A 20,652-nucleotide genomic window follows, 5' to 3' on the forward strand; every position below is an offset into this window, starting at 1 on the left:
GCCCCTCCCCACACCTGCCATCTTTTAGGTCTGCTTTATTCCCAAAGAGCCATGGGATGGGTGGGGAGGCTGAGTGAAAGTCCTGGAAGGTTAAGGGAATGAGGGAGAAGAGGAGTACCAAGAAAAGGGCTTGCCAAGAAGAAAGTGTTAATGTTGGGACTGGAGTAGCAGCTTAGAGTTGGGCAAGCAGGTAGTCCAGGAAGAAATGGCTTGGAGAGAACACAGAAGGCCCAGGGTAGGAGGAATAGTCAGATGGGTGGGGGAGGGGAGGGTTCGGTGGGGACACCCAGGACTGAGGAAATAAACAAGGGGAGCGCCACCACAGAAGTGGAGGGTAATGCTGCTGGGAATCAACCCCCTCAGACTTTCCACTGCGAAGCGAAACTGTGAGCCTTGGGGTGTGTGGGGGGGCGACGGGGAGGGGAAGTGGGGAAGGTGGAGGGAAGGCAGAAGGACAAGGGCAAGGGCCCTGGAGCAGCAGAACTGCCTCCCAGCTCAAGACAGCCACCTTGCCTCTGCTCTACTCTCTGCCACTGCCCTGCCCATTTGCTGGGAACCTCCCCTCCCCCCCACCCCCAACTCCTGCTGCCTGATCTGGCCAGCTTGCCTCTAGATTCCAGCCTCCTGTCATTGGCTCTTCCCTCTATCTCTAGGTCTCTGTCCTTGTCCCTCTTCTAGATTCCCTTCCTCCACCCCAAATCTTTGCAGAACTCTCTTTTGTCCATCTGTCCCTCCCTTCTTTCTGACCTCTTCCCTTTGGGGGCTCAGCGTGGCCCAGGCCCAAGGGGAGATGTGGGAGGCTCAGTTCCTGGTTCTGCTGCTTCTGCAACTGCGGTGGGTGGCTCCAGGTAAGATGGGGCTGACCCTCTGGGAGGGCTGCCCTCCAGACCCATGGGTGGGGAGGGGGTGGTCAGCAGGGATGTCTGGACCTCACAGATGCCAAGTTCCTTAGCTTGGGTGGATTCTTCTAATGCCTTGCTTGGGGCAGTCCTTCTGCCCCCAAAGCCTCTCTTTAGTCTTCCCATTGGGTGGGGAAGGGACAGAAACCCAAGGTCTTCCTCAGCCCTGTGTCTCCTTCAGGTAACTGAGGCTCCTTCTTTACTCCTAAGTCTTTTGGCTCATGGCCCCTCCCCTTGGCCTCTTTTTTCCTCCCCAGTGGAGGCTCCAGGGTCTGGGACAGAGGTCCCAGTGGTGGTGTGGGCCCAGGAGGGGGCTCCCGCTCAGCTCCCCTGCAGGCCCACAATCCCTCCCCAGGATGTCAGCCTTCTGCGAACCGCAGGGGTCACTTGGCACCATCTACCAGACAGGTATGCATCCGTAACTCGGGCAACAGGATCCCCCAAATCCAACAGCATTGGCATCCCTACTCATAACCCCAGGCCCAGTCTAGCCATCGGTCTCCTCCGCTGAGCTGTCAGTCTCTCTGAAGCCAGTGGCTCAGCTCCCCCCAACCCCGCCCGCCCCGCTGCCTTTCCTGGGAAAGACTGCTCCCCTCACACTTGCATCCCTTCCACACCTGCCTCTCCAGAGAGTGGGTGGCGCTGGCCCAACCCGAGGGGAGACGGGCATGGGGACGGTTAGCGGGCAAGAGATCTCCTCTTGGGTGGCTTTCCTCCTCCTCGAAGTGGCGCAGGCTTCTTCGCCCTCGAATTTCTCAGCCCCGTCCCTCTCTCCCGCCCAGCAGCCCTCCAGCTCCCGCGCCCAGCCTGCGCCCCGCCGCGCCCTCCGCCCGGGGCCCCGGGCCGCGCCGCTACGTGGTGCTGAGGCTGGCGCCCGGCGGCCTTCGCAGTGGGAGGCCGCCCCTGCAGCCCCGCGTGCGGCTGGAAGACCGCGGCCTCCAGCGCGGGGACTTCTCGCTGTGGCTGCGCCCGGCCCGACGCGCCGACGCCGGGGACTACCGCGCCGCGGTGCACCTCCGGGACCGCTCCCTCGCCTGCAGCCTCCGTCTGCGCGTGGGCCAGGCATCCAGTAGGTGGGGGCGGGCCGCCGGGAGCGGGGCTGGCGGGGCTGAGGCCGGGCGCCGCCGTCCCCGTCGCCCCGGAGGCAGGAAGGGCCGGGGGTAGGGGCTGTGCTTCCCAGGAGGTGCCCGGGGCCCCGGCCGAGAGCCCCTAGTAGGGGAGCGGAGGGGGTGGGGAGCAGAGTGGCAGGGGGCCCCCCCAGGGGAGCACGTGTGTGGGGAGAGGACCCTACGGAGAGACTGTCTCACCCTGGAGCTCCCCTCCCCCACCCACACTGGGAGTGCCAGGGTGGAGGAGGGGAGGCACCCCTGGGTTGGGGGGAGAGGGCAGGGCTGGAGTGACTCATTTCAGACATCTGTAGCTCAGGAGGTGGGCTTAGTGGGGATCCTCAGGCAAAGTCTGCAGAAAGGGAAGGGTGGGGGGGCAGGGGTGTAGGGGGGAGGGGAAGGAGGCAGGAGGTCCCAGAGCATCCATTTTAAATATCTCCAGGTACCAGGCACTGGACTGAAGTGGGGTGGGGGGACGGGGAAGGGGGCTTTGCAGGGTGGTGGTGGGAGGAGGGTTGCCTTTTGTCTTCTAGGAGAAGACAGGTGTTTGCGGTAGGGCTAATCAAACCTCCTTTATCCCTGAGCAGTGACTGCCAGCCCCCCAGGGTCCCTCAGGATCTCCGACTGGGTCATTTTGAACTGCTCCTTCAGCCGCCCGGACCTGCCAGCCTCTGTGCACTGGTTCCGGGGCAGAGTCCCTGTTCGGGAGTCCCCCCATCACCACTTAGCTGGAAGCTTCCTCTTCCTGCCCCAAGTCAGCCCCTCAGACTCTGGGCTGTGGGGCTGCATCCTCACCTACAGAGATGGCTTCAATGTCTCCCTCACGTACAACCTCACGGTTCTGGGTAACTTCTTCGGGCTGCCTTCACCCTTGGACACAACCCCTCCCTGCCCGCCATCACCTCACCCTCACTTCTGGGTCCCCAGACCAGGTCTCCAGCAGCTAGCTAGAGCCCACCGTGAATGCTCTAGGCCTCACTTTTACTTCGCATTGCAACATTTTAGCTGCCTTCCCCACTCCCGGCTTTTCCCTGGGCCATCCAGCCTCACTGGCAGCGTTTGGTCTCCTGCTGGCCCACGTGGGGGGGCTCTGAGCATCCTCAGTTCACCCACATTACTCTGCTCCCTTGGGCTCTTCAGAGCCAGACCCCCTCCTTTGCTCTTCTGCCTCGCTTCCCTGCTCCAGCCTCTCTGTACCTCCCCTCTCTGCTTCAACTTTAGCTTCTCCTTCTTCCCCAGGTCTGGAGCCCTCAGGGCCTCTGACGGTATACGCTGGAGCTGGTTCCAGGGTGGACCTACCCTGCTGCCTGCCCCCTGGTGTGGGGACCCAGTCTTCTCTCACTGCCAAGTGGAGCCCTCCTGGGGGAGGCCCTGACCTCCTGGTGGCTGGAGACAATGGCAACTTTACCCTCCAACTGGACGCTGTGAGCCAGGCCCAGGCGGGGGCCTACACCTGCCGCATCCATCTGCAGGGACAGCAGCTCAGTGCTACAGTCACTCTGGCAGTCATCACAGGTCAGCCCCAGGTGGGAAAGGAACTCCCATCACAGGGGAGCTGGGACAGGGAGGCCAGGCCTTGGCTGGGCCAAGACTGGGCAGATCCGCTTCATGATGCTAGGCCAGTGGGCACACGTCGCAGAGGCAGCCCTGGTGGCCTCCTCCTTTCTCGCCCCCACATAAAGAACTGAAACTGAAAATCTCCCCTGAGTCACTAGGTGAACATTCCGCTCTCCTCTAAGGGACTCCCCTGCTATGAATTGGGAGGAGGGTCTGAGAAGTTAGAAGGAGAGGTGGCAAAAGTTTGAATGGTTCAAAAGAGGGGGACTCTATCTCTAGAATCCTCCTCTACTTGGGGACCAGTGCTTGGGTTCAAGTTGCAGGAAGTGGTTTGGATTTGGGAGGAGTTAATAAATCAGTCCCTTGGTCAGCAAATATTTACAGAGCAAGGGCTTTTTTTTCTTTCTTTCTTTCTTTTTTTTTTTTTTTAAGAGAGTATAACATAAACACAGGAAAAAAAAAACACACAACAAAACCCAAAACTTAGAAAGTATGTGTTGATGGATTGGTAACTATGAGCCACGACAGCTGGGCTGTGTGTTTAGTGTTCACCTGTGGTCACTGAACCGTAACATCTCATAGTAGGTGCTCAGTAATGTACATTAGGGGTGCCTGAAGGCCTCAGGTCATGATCCAGGGTCCTAGGATGGAGCCCCACATCGGGCTCCCTGCTTGGCTCCCTGCTTCTCCCTCTCCTACTCTCTCTGCTTGTGTTCCCTCTCTCGCTGTGTCCCACCCTGTCAAATAAATAAAATCTTAAAAAAAAAAAAAAAGGTACATTGGTTCAGCAAATCAGTGAATACGCTAATAGGTCTTACATCTCCCAAGGGCCAATGCTGACTTTCCACCTGCTCCAGGAGAGCTCTGCTGATATGTCATACCCACAGCCCAGCCTCACTCCAAGCCCCATCCTTTCCTCATACCGTGTGTCCTCTTGCTGACTTAGCCTTTCTGTCAGTAACTGCATCCCACTCCCCCTGAAACTGGCCTCCTGTTTCTTCCACATCCAGTCAGCCCACAAAGCCTCCCAATTCTCTCCGTCCAAGGTCTTCTTGAGGGTCAGCTGTTTTGTGTTACTTGTCCAGGTTCTCTGCACCACAGCTCACTGGAAGAGATTGTTGCCCCTGTTTTATAGAGAAGGGATTTTGCTTAAGTCACACAGCCAGCAAGTGCCAGCCTTGAGGCCTAAGGTCTGGTGTCTGTGTCACCAAACCCTTAGATGCCTCCACCACTTTTCACCACTATGCTCAGCTCAAAACCCTTCACCACTGGTGTCCCCCTCCCTGCCCTCTCTCTTCTCACTCTACAGCTTTGAGATGCTCTGTGTATAGATGTGCTGGTCAGTTCACTGTTCTCTGAACATTCAGAAAAGGGGGCACAGTACATTCAGGGGGCACCGATGTGAGCCTAGTCATGAAAGCAAAAAAAAAAAAAAAAAAAAAGTGTAAGGTGTGTGTGTGGGGCCCAACACACCTGACCGATCTTGAGGTTTCTGAGCATTTGAGTAGAAAGTTGTGTAAGAGAATCCAAGATGGTATTTGTTATGTGATCCTTCTGGGCCAGCTTGAGTTTGAATAGTCCCCAGGCAGTAAAGAGCCTGGACAGCTTTTGAACTGCAGAGTGATCTGCCCAGAGCTTTGTCTTGATAAGATTACTTTGGCCCTGACCCCCCTCCCCGATCTCCTCCCCTCAACCTCACCCAATCAGAGCCCAGGTGAGAGCCAGGCGATAGAGACTGGGAAGTTGAGTCTATGGTTTCAAGTAAGGGGGCCGGGCCCCAAAGATCTCTTCCCTCTGCTTTTCTCAGTGACTCCCAAATCCTTCGGGTTATCTGGCAAGCTGAGAAAACTGCTTTGTGAGGTGACCCCGGCATCGGGACGAGAGCGCTTTTTGTGGAGCCCCCTGGATAAGCAGTCTTGGAGAGGTTCCTCAGGACCCTGGCTGGAGATACCGGAAGCCAGACTCCTTTCCCAGCCCTGGCAGTGCCAGGTGTACCACGGGGAGAGGCTTCTCGGGACAGCGGTGTACCTCTCTGAGCCGGCTGGCCCAGGTCTGAGACCCCACAGCGCCGCGGCACCCGCTCCAGGCCAGTCCTCTTGATCCCACTTTCCAGACCCCTCCCTGCCCACCCGCATTCCAGATCTTTTCTTTCTAACCTCTAGCTCTTGTCCAGGCCCCAACCCCCTTCCACCATTCATTAGCTCATGATCCTGGATAAGTCCCCAAACTCCGGGCCTTGATGTCTGCCTCTGTAACATATGTGGGGTGGCAAGATATCCTTTGACCCTGTGCCTAATGTACTTCTTCTCTAGGTGCCCGGCGCTCTGGGAGGGCCCCAGGTGCCCCCAACACAGGCCATCTCCCTCTCTTTCTCATCCTTGGTATTCTCTCTCTGCTTTTGATGACTGGAGCCTTTGGCTTTCACCTTTGGAGAAGACAGGTGAGCTGGGGACACCCCTCAGGCCCTGCCAGCCACTGGCCTCCCCTCTCTTCAGTTTTCTTTTCTTTTCTTTTTTTCTTTTTTTTTAAGATTTTATTTATTTATTTAACAGTCAGAGATCACAAGTAGGCAGACAGACAGGCAGAGAGAGAGGGGGAAGCAGGCTCCCCGCCCAGCAGAGGGCCCGATGCAGGGCTCGATCCCACGACCCTGGGATCATGACCTGAGCGGAAGACAGAGGCTTAACCCACTGAGCCACCCAGGAGCCCCTCTCTCTTCAGTTTTCTGAATGGCACCCCTTCCTCAGGGAAGATGACCGAGGTGGACTCCTCATCCTGCCTTCAGAGCACCCCCCCACCGCCGCCTTCCTAAGCCTCTCCAGGGACTCCTTGTGCCTGGAGGACTCAAGGGAGGCTTGAAGGGGCTGAGAAAAGGCCTGGGACTGGATAGGGAAGGGCAGGAGGCTGGGAAAGGACAGACACACTCGGCATCCTCCTTATTCTCTTTCCCTTCATCCTTCTCCCCACCGGCCCTCCGCGGATTCCCACAGTGGCTTCAGAGAAGATTCTCTGCCTTGGAGCATGGGACTCACCCACATCAGGCTCAGAGCAAGCTAGGGGAGCTGGAGCAAGAGCCGGAGCTGGAATTGGAGCTGGAGCCAGAGCCCGAGCTGGAGCCAGAGCCCGAACCGGAGTTGGAGCTGGAGCCAGCGAAACTCTGACCTGGAAGCCCACAGATCTGCACAACTAGGTCCAAATAAACTCCCCATCAGCAGCAAGCCCGAGTCTGACTCCTTCTTGTCCAGGGAAGGTTCTTGTCTCTGCCCAGCCTCTGGGGGCTCCCTTCTCCCACCTCAGCCTTCCGACCTACTTTCCCCAGCCAATCTCTCTTATCTTCCTCTTTTCTGTTCCTGGCCTCTTCGTGATTCTTTCTGCCTTGGTCTTTCTCTTGCTCTCTCTCTCTTTCCCCTGGTAGTCGTTTTTCTGAAGCTCCGAAAAAGCCCTCACCCCTTACCTCTAAAGCTCTCTTCTGTGTCCTTCGCTTGTATTATGCTAGCTGCCCTGGTTTCCTTTGTATTTCCCCTGGCCCACCCCATCCCACACTTGGCTCCATTTCACATTGTCCTTGGCCCTTTTGCTGCAGTGCGCGCGCGTGCGCCCGTGCGCGCGCGCGCACACACACACACACACACACACACGGAGGAGCCCTGCTATGTCACGTCCTCCAGGGGATCAGGTCTTGCAACCTTTCTGGGCAGCTGGCTGAGGTTCCTGCTTGCCTCTTCCCCACCCCCATGTTCTTGGCTCTGGGCAACTTGTCTGGTCCCAGGCACGAGAACACACTGCCACCCGGTGGTCACTGCTTATCATAGCATGGGAGGGCGCTGGGCAGGCAGGGGCAGGCCGGAGGAGATGAACAGCGCAAGTGGTCCAGACAGGCCCTGATCCCTGCGGGCAGGCACCACCTCGGCGGGGTTCACTTTCTACGGTCTGCGTATGTGTGTGCACCAAGCCACGGTCACCTAGCCAGGGCACTCTCCAGGAGAGGGACTGAACCATGCCCACCTCAGGACACAGAGACCCAGCGGGAGGTTGTGAACCGAATCTGACAAAGGGGAGTGCTGTGAACAAAGGCCCCATGTGGGGAGAAAAATGGCCAGCAAGACTGCTGGCGATGGTGTAGCTTTAGGAGTCCAGAGACCTGGCTTCTGATCCTATCTCTGCTGATCTCCTCAGCCTCGGTTTCCTCCTATTATACGGAATAATGGTAATAACCCATGAAAACGGGTTGCTGTGAGTATTGGATGGTCAAAGGGCTTTGAAAACTGAGGTGCCCCCGTGCATATGATTTGTTTGTCTGATCACCCATTTGTGAAGGAGGAAGCCGGCGGGTCCTGGTCACGCCAGGAAGGGTACAGAAGCCCCCACGAGCCTGCCTGCCTCCCTCATTGTCTGTCTCTGTCTTGGAGAGAACATTCACCTGAGCTGTCCTTCCGCAGAGGGTGCACACAGCCTCGGGCCCCCAGCAACCTCCCACCCCCAGGAACCTAGAGGTCCCTCTGTGATACACGCAGGGCTCAGCCGCACACAGCTCTGCCAGGGCATTTTAACCCTGGACTGGAGGAAACAAAGACTGGTAGGGAGTGGGAGTGAGCCTGCAGAAGTGGGGGGCACAAGGTGTCATGTACAGGCGCTATGGCAGAGACCCTGCTAGGTATCCCACTGCGCCTGGGTGCCACGTGCCCAGTGACACAAAACAGGAGGCTGAAGTTATCCCTGTGGAGACACAGTGGCCCGAGACTTGGGGATACCTCTGTTCTGGGCAGAACCTTAGAGGGCGAGGGGCACCCTCTGAAGCCTGAGTAATGAACCATTTAAAACAACCTGAGTTTCCGAGCCTTAGGTTGGTGGTAACCATTGCCTTGTCACAGAAACAGTGGCACAGAGAGAGGCTCTGACACTCACCAGAGATCATCACGCTGTAAGGTTAGGTCCTTGAAGTTCCTTCGAGAAGCCTCGAAAGCATCTTTCCCACCCTTTGCTGTGGGCTGGGGACAGTGGCTGAGGAGACACCTCAGGTCTGCCCTGTGACCCTACTCTCCTTAGGGTGTGGTGGGAGCCCCCATGTTTTAATGGGGTAGGGGTTTCCTGGAAAGTTCTGTGGGTGGCAATTTTCCTCTCTACTGGGTAACAACCTATGCCCTTTGGGCTGATGAGATCAAGGATTCACCGTTGTCTATGTGGGGACTTCCCCATGCTCCTGAACCAAGGGGACAGGGAGGGGACAAAGGCAGAATGAAAGGCCACCTGGTTCCTCTACCCACTAAGAAAAAGAGCAAAGGGTAGAAGGAGGAAAGGGCATGGGGCTTGGGCATATAGGGCTCCTCCTTTCATTCTTACTTCTTCCTCTGTGGGGTCTCTCCTAGGGGTGACACATTTCTGCTCCTCCCCTTTCCCCACAAAGCTCCACTCCGCATCTGGCAGGATAACCTCAGACTCTTTTACTGTCCGCTTAAGACCCCCCAGGGAGCTAGCTGAATTTATCTTGCATCTCCAAGTTCATTGGCAAACCAGTGTTCCAGGTTGGGGTCCTGGAGGGGAAAGGACGTGAAGGAGGCAGGGAGCTCAGGAAACTTCAGTGGGGGCTGGGGTGGAGGATCATCTTAAACCCTTGTTAGAAAGGAAGGAAGCGGTGTGCCTGGGGGGCTCAGTGGTTAAGCTCAGGTCCTGATCCCAGTTCCTCGCTCAGCTGGGAGCCTGCTTCTCCTCCCTCTGCCATTCCCACCCACTCCCGCCCTACCTGTGCTCTCTGGCTCTCAGTCAAATAAATAAACAAAAAACCAACCAACCAACCAACCAAATAAATAAATAAAATAAATAAATATCTTTATATTTAAATATAAAATAATAATAAATATAATAATAAATATAAAATTTTTATTTACTTATTTATTCTATTTTTTAAAAAGATTTTATTTATTTATTGGACAGAGAGAGAGATCACAAGTAGGCAGAGAGGCAGGCAGAGAGAGGAGGGAAGCAAGCTCCCTGCTGAACAGAGAGCCCGATGTGGGGCTTGATCCCAGGACTCTGAGATCATGACCTGAGCTGAAGGCAGAGGCTTAACCCTCTGAGCCACCCAGGCACCCCAATAAGTAAATAAATAAAATCTTTTAAAAAATGAAGTTAAAAAAATAGATGCTCTATTGCCACATAAAAGTCACCCCAAAAGTCAGTAATTTAAAACATATGATCTCACACTTTCAGGAAGCTAAGAGCAGCTTAGTGGAGTGCTTCTGGTGCAGGGTTTCTTGTGAGGCTGCTAAGATGTGGCCCAGGGCTGTGGTCATCTGAAGGTTTGGCCAAGGTGGAGGATCTGTTTCCAAAAAGGCTTTCTAGGGTGGTGGCTGGTCAGAGGCTGGAGTTCCTCCCTGAGTGGGCCTCTCCATAAGGCTGCCCACGACATAGCAACTGGCTTCCTCAGGGAGAGAAAGTGGCCAAGAAGAAAGCTATCGAGTCTCTATAACCTCATCAAGAAAGGGATATACCATCACTTCTACCCTAGTCTATTGGTCACACAGACCAGTGCTGATACAATATGGGAGGGGACAACACACGGTGTGAATTGGAAGTAGCGAGAATCACTGGGGGCCATCTTGCTTATGATAGCTTGATAGCTTGTCTCTCATGGGGGAATAGTGCCTGAAAGGGAGAGAGGTCAAATGAGGAGAAGGAGTTCCTCCATCTGAGTTCCTCCATCCCTAGCACTGCAATGGGCCTGATAGCCTCCTCTACTGTCTACGGCCAGAGTTTCTGGAAGCCAAACGAATTCCAGGGTCTTGCCAAGTCAAGTGTGTCAGGGAAGAGGCCATACTGTGCTCATTCAGATCACATTTGCCAGTGCGCCCCTGACTTTGAAGGCAGTGGGGTTGGGGCAGGCATGGCTTTTAGCTGCTGTGGCTGACAGTTTCTCCAAGGGCTGCAGGTGCCAACTGGCTGAGCCCAGGCGGAGCTCTGAAATTGGCCTGCTCCAACCTCCCATGGGAGGCAAGAGGCCCAGGAGCCTCCCTCTGAGTTGCCGAATGTAGTCCGGGAATTAGGGACAATATGGCTGGGGTAGAGGTGGGTCAGCCCTCTAAGACTCTGCTTCCCAAACAACAGCCTCGGTCACCCCCTCCCCCACCTCCCCCATCTCCAAGCCCTACCCCCAACCCCTTTCGCAGAGGGTGTCGTTGCAGCTGCAGAAGTTTCTGGTAAAGAGGCCACCACAAGCCTGCACCTGGGGCTTCCAACTCCCTACTCCACAGGTTGCCGTACCCCTTCTCCAACAGCCTGGTCCCCAACACTCCATCAGCGGCCACCAAGTGGGCTTTGCTCCTCTCCCCATCTTTCTCCCACCTCAGGCTCCTTCCCCTCCTCCAGACTGGAGACAAAACGTACACAGTAAAAGTAGCTCTCTACCAGGAAGCAGGAGCCTTCTGGAAATCCCCATGCTCCATGCTTACAGGTTTGTGATGGAGCAAACAGCTTCACTTCAGTTTCTTCTTCCATAAAAGGGGAACAGTAATACCTACCAAAAATGCTTGACATGTGCTAATGTATGTGAAAGTACTTGGAAAGTGGAAAATCACTCAATTGATGGGAGGGATCACAGCGGTGCGAAGCCTCAGAAGGCCCCAGACGGGCTTGTCAGCCTCATACTCCTCTGTCACCGTGGGAGAAGAATTCTCTTAGCCATCAGCCTGGCCTTCCTTTTTTTAAAATTAATTAATTAATTGGCCTTTCTTAATGCAGAGGGGAGGTGGTGGGGGCCGGGGTGGGGGGAAATCATCAAGGGCTGGGTCTCCAGCAGCCGAGTTGGAATCCCAGTTCTACCAATATGGTTGGTAGCTCTTAAACTGTTCAGGCATCACTTTCTTTATCTGTGTGATCTGGAGAAGAGCACATATGTCCCATCATTGTCATAAGAATCAAATAAAATGCACAACCATATAAAGTACACAGCAGTTCTAACTGCTCAGCAGAAACTTCCTCTCTCCTCCTGTTATCTTCTCCTGTTTGGAAACCCCAGAGGGAGGGCCAGGTCCTTGGGGCCTGTTAACTCCTGAGAATCCAACGTCATGGGTGCTCAAGGTTACAGACCCCAGGGCTGGACAGGTGGCCCTGAGCTAGATTCAGTCCTTTGGAATGCTTTGTTTGACTCAGTCAGGGCGAGAACAATTAGTTGCCAACGTTAAAATTAGGGGATATCATATAAATGCTTGGTATTCCACCTTTCCTTGAAAGTTTGATAGAACAGGCAGGCAAGTCTGGGTTCACGTTCTGGTGTTCCTCTCCTATCATCTCTGCTGGAGCTGTGTGCTCAGTAGCTGCCTCATTAAAAGGCACATTCCCTCCAGCTGACGCACCTCCTTCCCCACCCCTCCCTATTGTTTACGCCAGCCTACTTTCTCACTCATGGTACCTAGCAGGCTCCTGTAGTAGTCATTCGATTTTGTGATCCCTATCCTTGGCTTTCCATTCATTTATTCATTCATTCAAAAAGTATTCAACAGGAATTTAAATAAAATCAAAGCAAATAGGAGCACTTGGGTGGCTTAGTCGGTTAAGTGTCTGCCTTTGGCTCAGGTCATGATCTCAGGGTCCTTGGCTCGATCCCTGTGTCGGGCTCCCTAATCATCGAGGAGCCTGCCTCTGCCACTCCCTCTGCTTTTGAGCTCTCTCTCAGTAAATACATCTCTCAAATAAATAAACTCTTTATTTTATTATTTTTTAAGATTTTTATTTATTTGACAGAGAGAGAGCACACAGCAGAGGGAGCAGCAGGCAGAGGGAGAGGGAGAGGCAGGCTCCCCACTGAGCAGGGAACCCAGTTCAGGACTCGATCCCAGGATCCCGGGATCATGACCTGAGCTAAAGGCAGTAACTTAATTGACTGACCCACCCAGGCGTCCAATAAATTCTTTTTACAAAAAAAAAAATAATAAAATAGAATAAAATAAGAATAACATATCCAACAGCTAGGGCTGGAGGAGGAGGATCAGCAGTAAGTGTTTAAAGGGTACAGAGCTTCATTTGGGGAGGATGAAGAGGTTCTGGAGATGGATGGTGGTGATGGCCGCCTAATAACATGAACGTATTTAATGCCACAGAACTGTAGGCTTCCAAATGGTTTTATTATTTATTTATTTATTTATTTATTTTTAAAAAAGATTTTATTTACTTATTTGACAGAGAGAGAGAGATCACAAGTAGGCAGAGAGGCAGGCAGAGAGAGGAAGGGAAGCAGGCTCCCCGCTGAGCAGAGAGCCCGATGCGGGGCTCGATCCCAGGACCCTGGGATCATGACCAGATCCGAAGGCAGAGGCTTAACCCACTGAGCCACCCAGGTGCCCCACCAAATTGTTTTAAAATGATAAATTTCTCAGTATGCATATTTTAGCACGACAAATTTAATACCAATAAATACCAACACAATTCAATTTCTTTTTTTTTAAGATTTTATTTATTTATTTGATAGAGATCACAAGTAGGCAGAGAGGCAGGCAGAGAGAAAGGAGGAATCAGGCTCTCTGCTGAGCAGAGAGCCCGATGTGGTGCTCAATCCTAGGACCCTGAGATCATGACCTGAGCCGAAGGCAGAGGCTTTAACCCACTGAGCCACCCAGGCACCCCTCAATTTCTTTTTAAAAGAGAGAGTTCACCCTCATGTCCGAGTGGGGGTTGGTGTGGGGATGGAGGGAGAGAATCTTAAGCAGTTTTCATGCTCAGCACAGAGCCCAATGTGGGGCTCAGTCCCAGGACACTGAGATCATGACCTGAGCTGAAATCAGGAGTTAGACATTTCACCGACAGAGCCATCCAGGTGCCCGTCAATATATTTAATAAAGGATTCAATAGTAATAAGGGTCTACCAGGCCCAAGCACTCGGCTGGGTGCTAAGACAGACAGACAGACATGGTCACCGCTTGAGCCTGCCAGAGAGACACTAAACAGTAATTTCATAACGATTACACCTGGACGAGTGTTTGCAAGAGAGAGGAAGCATGGGGTACTGGCCCATCTTACCTTATTAATGGAACCTGGTTCCAACCAGGGAGCTTGAGACGAAGGGTCACGTGCAGAGGATAGCGGAAGCAACAAGGTGCAGAAAATCCTGCAAATCCTGCTGCAGAGTGTGGGGTGGGGGGTGGGGGGAGTGCTCCCGTGCCTCCCTTACCTCTGAAGCACCTGCCTCCAGACTTCTTTCAGGTAAGGAATCATCTTCAGGGCACCTGGGTGGCTCAGTTGGTTAAGGAACTGCCTTTAGCTCAGGTCACGATCTGCGAGTCCAGCTCCCAGCTCCATGGGGAGTCTGCTTCTTCCTCTGACCTTTTCCTCTTTCATGCTCTCTCTCACTGTCTCTCTCTCAAATAAATAAATAAATAAAATCTTAAAAAAAAAAAAAGAAAAGAACTCCTCTTCCATCTCAGTTAAGCTTCTGTTATGTTGAATTTTCTTTCACTTGCTGCAGAGCCCAACGCTCCCTGATACACACTTGGCAGGGAAGCCTTTCTTGATCTCCCGGTTGAAATAAGGCTCCATATAATAAGATCCCAGCACTCTGGGCTTCTCTTTTGTAGCATGTGTCCAATTGTGATGGCATTATTAATTGTTCAGTGTCTATGATGGAGGCTGGAGCAGTGACCACATCTAGCTTCCCAGCACCCACAGAGGGCCTTGGGACTAGAAGACACTTGAATGGGGAGGCCTGGCTGGCTCCGTCGGTAGAGCCTGAGACTCTTGATCTCAGGGTTGTGGGTTTGAGCCCCACTTTGGGTGCAGAGATTACTTAAAAATAAAATCTTAGGGACGCCTGGGTGGCTCAGTTGGTTAAGCGGCTGCCTTCGGCTCAGGTCATGATCCCAGCGTCCTGGGATCGAGTCCCACATCGGGCTCCTTGCTTGGCGGGGAGCCTGCTTCTCCCTCTGCCTCTGCCTGCCATTCTGTCTGTCTGTGCTTGCTCTCTCTCCCTCTCTCTCTGACAAATAAATAAAAAATCTTTAAAAAAAAAAAAAAAAAAAAAAAAATAAAATCTTAAAAAAAAAAAACAAAAATAGGGGCACCTGAGTGGCTCAGTGGGTTAAAGCCTCTGCCTTCGGCTCAGGTCATGATCCTGGGGTCCTGGGATCGAGCCCCGCATCGGGCTTTCTGCTCAGCCAGGAGCCTGCTTCCCTTCCTCTCTCTCTCTGCCTGCCTCTGCCTACTTGTGGTCTCTGTCTGTCAAATAAATAAATAAAATCTTTAAAAACAAAACAAAACAAAACAAAACAAAAAAACAAAAATAACACAGCTTGTTGAATATATGAATGAACGGGCAGAACTGGGTTAGATCAGAGGTTAGAAACTTAAATGCCCGTTAGGACCTGTGAGGTAATGTGAGAAAAGCAGGCAGGCTGTAAACAGGTGCCCAGGAAGGGGATGAAGCCTTAGAAGGATACACACCCTCTCTGTAAAGGATAGCCCTAGAGGTTGCACTGAACGCTTGCACTTATATCCATTAACCAAAGTTGAGTCATTTAGCCACATCCAGTTGCAAGGGAGGCTGGGATCCAGTAGACATTAAATCTGGGCAGGCCCGAGCTCAGCTAAAGAAGGGAGCAGTCTATTACTAAGGAAGAAAGACACAACATTTTGGGGACAACTGAAAGTCTTTGCAGAGAAATAGTGAAGATCTGAAGAATGAACAAAAATTTCCTCTGTTAGGGGCACCTGGGTGGCTCAGTGGGTTAAGCCTCTGCCTTTGGCTCAGGTCATGATCCCAGGGTCCTGGGATCGAGCCCCGCATCGGGCTCTCTGCTCAGCGGGGAGCCTGCTTCCCTTCCTCTCTCTGCCTGTCTCTCTGCCTCCTTGTGACTTCTGTCTGTCAAATAAATAAATAAATCTTTAAAAAAACAAATTTCCTCGGTTAGTGGTTCTCGAAGTATGGCCCAGGGGGGCAGGGGTCCCCGAGACCCTTTCAGGGAGAGTTTGAGGTCAGGCTACCTTCATAAAAACAGTAAGACGCTGTTGGCTTTTGTCACTTTGTTGACATTGCAGTGATGTTGCAAAAGCAATCTGGGTTAGACTGCTGCCTTAGCACAAATTAAGGCGGTGGAGCCAAACCCAGCTTGTCATTGTGTTCTTTACCGCCAGGCCCTTGCAGTAAAAAAAGAATAAAAATATTAATGCCACTTGCACTTAAGAATGCCTTTGATGAAGCAGTGAATATTAATGTTATTACATCTCAAACGTTGAGTACACCGTGTAATAAAACGAGAAGCAGCACGATGCCTTTCTGCCACAAATGAATCACAAGGGTGTCTCCAGTAGAAATGTCTGCGTGAATTGTTGGAGTTGGGAGCTCAACTAGCTGCTCTTTTCCTGGGAGGGAAAGGGCGCGGTCACATGGGCACCTTTAAAGAGCACTGAGGGCACCAGCGCTCAGGCTGCTGGTGGAGGATGGCCTAGAGGATGACAGAATGGGGAGGCCAGGAGACCAGCGAGGAGGCAGGGGCTGTTGTCCTGGCACAGGATGGGGAAGGCGCCTGGGGTCGGAATGGATGGAACGGTGGTAGTGGAGCAGAGAGACTTGGAAAGACTTCTGAGAGAGTTCGAAGGTAACATCCACAGGAAATGGCAAATAAACACTTGGGAGGGGTTGGGTGAAGGAGTCGGAGAGTACATGCAGTTGATCTGGCCTGAGCAGCTGGGAGGTGGCAAAGCCCTAGCTGGGCAGGGACTTGCAGGAGAAGGAGGTCTGGAGGGAGGTGGTAAGCCGATGAGAAGTGGCCCGTGGGACACATTGGGTTTGCTGTGCGGGGAGCATCCAAGTGGAGATGTCCAATGGGCAGATAGATCTACACATCTGGAGCATGAGAGAGACCTGGGCTAGAGAAACACTCAAGGGCTGGCCAGAGATGAAGGGCTGGAGGAAAAGGATCTGGTCCATGGTCACTTTGGGGGTCACTCTGCAGGTCTCAGCCCAGGCCTTCTCTGCCACGCTGGGCCACCAGTAATGCTTCCTGTCCCTCCCCGCTGAACAAATGCCCTCAAGATTCTGGAGTCAGGGGCGCCTGGGTGGCTCAGTGGGTTAAACCTCTGCCTTCAGCTCAGGTCATGATCTCAGGGTCCTGGGATCGAGGCCCGCATTGGGCTCTCTGCTCAGCAGGGAGCCTGCTTTCTCCTCTCTCTCTATGCCTGCCTCTCTGCATACTTCTGATCTCTCTCTCTCTCTGTTTCAAATAAATAAATAAAATCTTTAAAAATAAATAAATAAATAAAAAAGATTCTGGAGTCAGGGGTTGCTTGGGGCTTACCAAATGCCCTCATGTGTCCCCCACCTCCCTCTCACTTCTTCTTTTGAAGCCCGAACCAAACTGCAGTGTCATCAAAGCCATCTTTTTTCTTGTTATGCAACAAGTTCAGTGACACTCTGAACTCCAGTCTGGTTCTGCTCAAATTTTTCCCTTGACTTTGGCATTTTCACTTTGACATCTTCCCTGAGAGGCAGGGGGTGGGGACCCCAGCCCCAGATGGTGACGTTGGGGGTTGGCCCAGGCCTGGGGTGTGGAGGAGCCTCACCACCAGGCTTCCTGTCTCTTCGTTTACATACATCTCTGCAGAAGTAACAAGCACTCTCCTCAGGGGGCTCCTGGCCACACACTCCCAGCCTTCACATAGACACACCTGTGTGAAAAGCAGAAGGGAGGGAAGACACAAGTCCCAAGGTAAGATGGATACGGTCAGTTTCATTTCTTTCCAAGGGTCTGGGAAGGGGAGGAGAACGTGACAGCAGATGCGTTTTGGAAGGTTCTGGACTCTCAGTTCTCTGCCTACCACTCTGGTCATCTTCTCTTGTGTTTCGCACTAAATGAACTGTGAGTTTCAAGAGGCTGGGGACTATGGCAAACTTCTCTCCACATCCCCCTGTGCACAGTTCAGTGCCTGGAGCAGAAGGTGCTCCTCAGAGTGGCGCTGAGTTAGATCGTAAGGTCAGAGAAGGCACAGATACTGGAGGCCACCCAGGCTGAGAAAGGCGGTGGGAGGCAACTAGATAAGGGGCCATGGAGGATAAGAGGATAGGAAGAGGGGAAAGAGGGAGAAAAGACAGAAGAAGGGGTGGGAAACGAATAGAAAGAATAAATGTGTATTAAGGAGGAAGGATGCCCATAAAAAAATTAAACGAAAAGGGGAAACAAAGGAAAAAGCAAGAAAATAGAAGGACAAGCGAAATCTAGTCTAGAAACGAGTCTCCCCAGATGAATTTTCCCAATGACGCCATTGCCAGAAATTCACACCAGAAACCATATTTGTTTGCAGAATGTCATAAGCCCTATGACTGAGGTAGGTTCCTTTACTATCTTTTCTGCTTATATTTATTTGTACATTTTTGTCTAACTTGGGGCATTTTTAGGATTTTTGAACAATATGTCTAAGGGTGTTTCCATTTTAATGAGCTTAAAGCTCATGATTAACGAAATTCTCTGAAAAGGTTAAAACTGAGCTCTTAGATATGCAATGCTGTAAACATGATAGATACATATTCTTAGGTAAATACGTCATTAGAAAAATGGCTTCTAAGAAAATTTTAGATGTCTCAGCTGCTCTAGAAAAGGAGGCAAGGCAGTTTAGAAAAGGATCTGCAGGTCCCTCCTGGGCTTGGTGTGGTGTGGGGGGATGCAGGAGGTGTTACCCCTCGAGATGGAATGTCTTGTATAATCCCACCGCCCACCTCCACCCTCTGTCCTTTCCCCTCTCCTAAGACCTCCACGGCCTTGCAACGCTGTCCCCCAGGTATCCTCAGCCTTCCCTTTGACATATTCCAGGAGAGGGACCTTCTTTGGGAGAGGGACCTTCTCGGTATGGTCAGATTCCTCAAAATAGAAACGCCCCACTATCGCTAATTCAAACATTTTGCTCTGGGTGGGATAGCTCTTCCTGAAAGTCCCTTCCTTGTGGGGCAAATTTTTAGGGGTGCGAGGCTGACAGTAGAACCTGATGGGGGAGATCACCCCGTTTCATATTTTGATAAATAATTTCTTGTGCTGTGTTAGATTCTGTGGGCTCATACAAAATGGCCGCCTTCATAACCTCAGATGAAGGAGTTCCCCGAGGACAGGATCAGAGAGAACTCCCGACATGATTTCCCTCTTTCAGTTGGGGGGCACTTGGGTAGAAGAGGCCTACCTTGAAATAAAAGCTCCCCCCGACCAACTGGTTCTAGGCAGAAGGGCTGTAGCGGCTTAGGCCCTGATCCGGGCCATAATGGTGAGGTGGTGGCAACAAGGGATTTCGGCAGACCAAGGGTCTTGCACATTTTGGACACTCAACAAATGTTGAATGAAATAACTTTGATGAGGGTGAGTTATGCAAAAGGGGCAGACGGGGGCCTGGGTTTGTAGGGCTCTAAGGTTGAGCTCTGTTCCACACCTTTTGGGGGATAGAGGGGAAGGAAGGAAGGAGGGCACAGCACCCCCCACGTGGGCGTCTGAGGCAAAGGAGAGGATGGCGGAGGTTGCAGCCACTGAACCACAAGGGTCCCTTAGAGGGTCACGGTCTCTAGGAAGTGTAAACGAAGCCAGTAGAGAGCATGAATGCGGTGGGGGGCCCATCCCGCGGCGGGGCTCAAGGGGCTGCCTGGGGGCTCTGGGGAGAAGATGAAAGTGTCTGTGGGACCACACACTGTTGCTGTGGTGGGGCTGTGCCCTCTTCCTCTCCCCAGTCTTGCTCCTCATCCCATGTCGGGGGCCAGGGCAAGGGGAACAGGAACCTCAAGAGCTCAGAGAGTTTGTGAATGTGTGTTGCCATTTTGGTCTCACCGTTCTCTTGGTCCCTTTTGATCTCTCTTTTGGTCTCCAGCTCTGGGCCTGTGTGCTGCCTTTCAGAATGTCTTCATCCCTTTCCCTCTGACGCTGCCCAGTTTGTACTACCCTGGGCTTGGCAGGGGATCAGAAATTATGAGAAGTGTAGCGGTGCCTTTGACGAGCTGCTCTGGGTCTCTCCCTCCAAGCTTCCCTCGTTCTCCCTTGGGGTCTCTGTGCACTTCTTGGAATCTGTCCTTTTCCCTTGGTCCACCCTGCAGACATCTCCCTCTCACCCACCTTTGGCTCCAGGCTGTGCTCTTGGGCTCCCCTCACATCAAAGCTTGTTGAAAGCCTGTGTTCCTGCCAGAGGCCTGGATGCCTGTTTACTGGCAAGAAGGAGCTAGAGCTTAGTGGCAGCTGGAGGTGGAGATGAAAAAGGAGGAGAGAGGCAAGGGGCGCTCCGGGCCAGACCAACAGAGCCGGAATTGGTTCCTAGCATCCAAGGCTATGAGGAAGAGAGGTACAGATGTGGGGAGTTGAGTATGGGAGCCATCAGTGTGGGGAGGCACACATACAGAAATACACAGATGTGAGCAGAGGAACAAGGAGAGACAAAGGGAGAGAGAGAGAGAGATGGGGGGGCCAGAGCCTGGGGGACCAGCAAGCCCTCCCAGCCTCTCTAAGGCACTATGGCTTACAGGGTGCTACTGTACTGGGGCAGAGTGCCTCTGGGGAGGATGAGGATGTGGGAATCAAAAGCCTGCTCTTTGGGGTGGCAGCGGAAGCCCAAGTCACCAAAGCAAGCAGCAGCTGGAAACCCTTAGCTTCCCCCACCCAGCTGAGCCCCGGGGTGATTTGGGGAAGTACAAGGAGCTGGAGGTGGGGAAGGAGCCCTCGGCACAGACCCCAGGATCATAGCGTGAGGAAGAAGAAATGACCACCACCTGGGAGGGTCAATAGTGTCCCTAGCCTTCCCCAGGCATCTATACTGAATTTGGACCCTAGAGAAGGGATATTCCAAATGGAGACTCCTTTACTCTCTGCTCGCCAAGGACATAGCTGGGGACAAGTCCGGGATAGGGGGGACAATGGGAACCACTCTCAGACATAAGAGCGACCTTAGTGCACTCTTTCCCTTCAGCAACCCCATGCCCCATGCTAGCTTGTAAACAGCTGCCCCCGTGAGCAGCCTCCACCCTCTGTTTCTGGAAACCTTCTCGATTTCTTCACTTCCTATTTCCCTGGTTAAAAAAAAATTCTGTCAGAGACATCTAGCTGGCTCAGGTAGAAGATCATGCAACTCTTTTTTTTTTTTTAAAGATTTTA

The 20,652-nt window shown here is 52.8% G+C and overlaps 2 protein-coding genes across 6 annotated transcripts in view; both read left to right on the forward strand.

Annotated features, from left to right (window-relative positions):
• Window positions 1-437: 437 nt before the first annotated feature.
• LAG3 (lymphocyte activating 3) lies at window positions 438-7,078 on the forward strand. Of its 4 annotated transcripts, none has more exons than XM_047740155.1 (8): window positions 438-848; window positions 1,157-1,307; window positions 1,682-1,968; window positions 2,590-2,850; window positions 3,245-3,520; window positions 5,370-5,612; window positions 5,875-6,002; window positions 6,553-7,078. In XM_047740155.1, exons 1-8 carry the CDS (start codon window positions 791-793, stop codon window positions 6,721-6,723), a joined length of 1,575 nt encoding a protein of 524 aa, XP_047596111.1. In that variant the 5' UTR covers window positions 438-790; the 3' UTR covers window positions 6,724-7,078. The 4 variants fall into 4 exon arrangements, with proteins under 4 accessions (XP_047596111.1, XP_047596113.1, XP_047596114.1 ...); XM_047740157.1 differs by having other exon boundaries at window positions 1,685-1,968; XM_047740156.1 differs by having other exon boundaries at window positions 439-848; window positions 2,593-2,850.
• Window positions 7,079-17,099: 10,021 nt separating this feature from the next.
• Window positions 17,100-20,652, forward strand: part of CD4 (CD4 molecule) — a 40,452-nt gene continuing 36,899 nt past the window's right edge. The window contains exon 1 of one of the 2 annotated variants that reach the window (XM_047742604.1): window positions 17,100-17,250. The gene's annotated coding sequence lies outside the window, so the exon portion shown is untranslated. The remainder of the gene's footprint in view (window positions 17,251-20,652) is intronic. The other variant, XM_047742603.1, reaches the window with a different exon arrangement.

Source organism: Lutra lutra, chromosome 8, assembly GCF_902655055.1.
Source record: "Lutra lutra chromosome 8, mLutLut1.2, whole genome shotgun sequence".
NCBI lineage: Eukaryota > Metazoa > Chordata > Mammalia > Carnivora > Mustelidae > Lutra > Lutra lutra.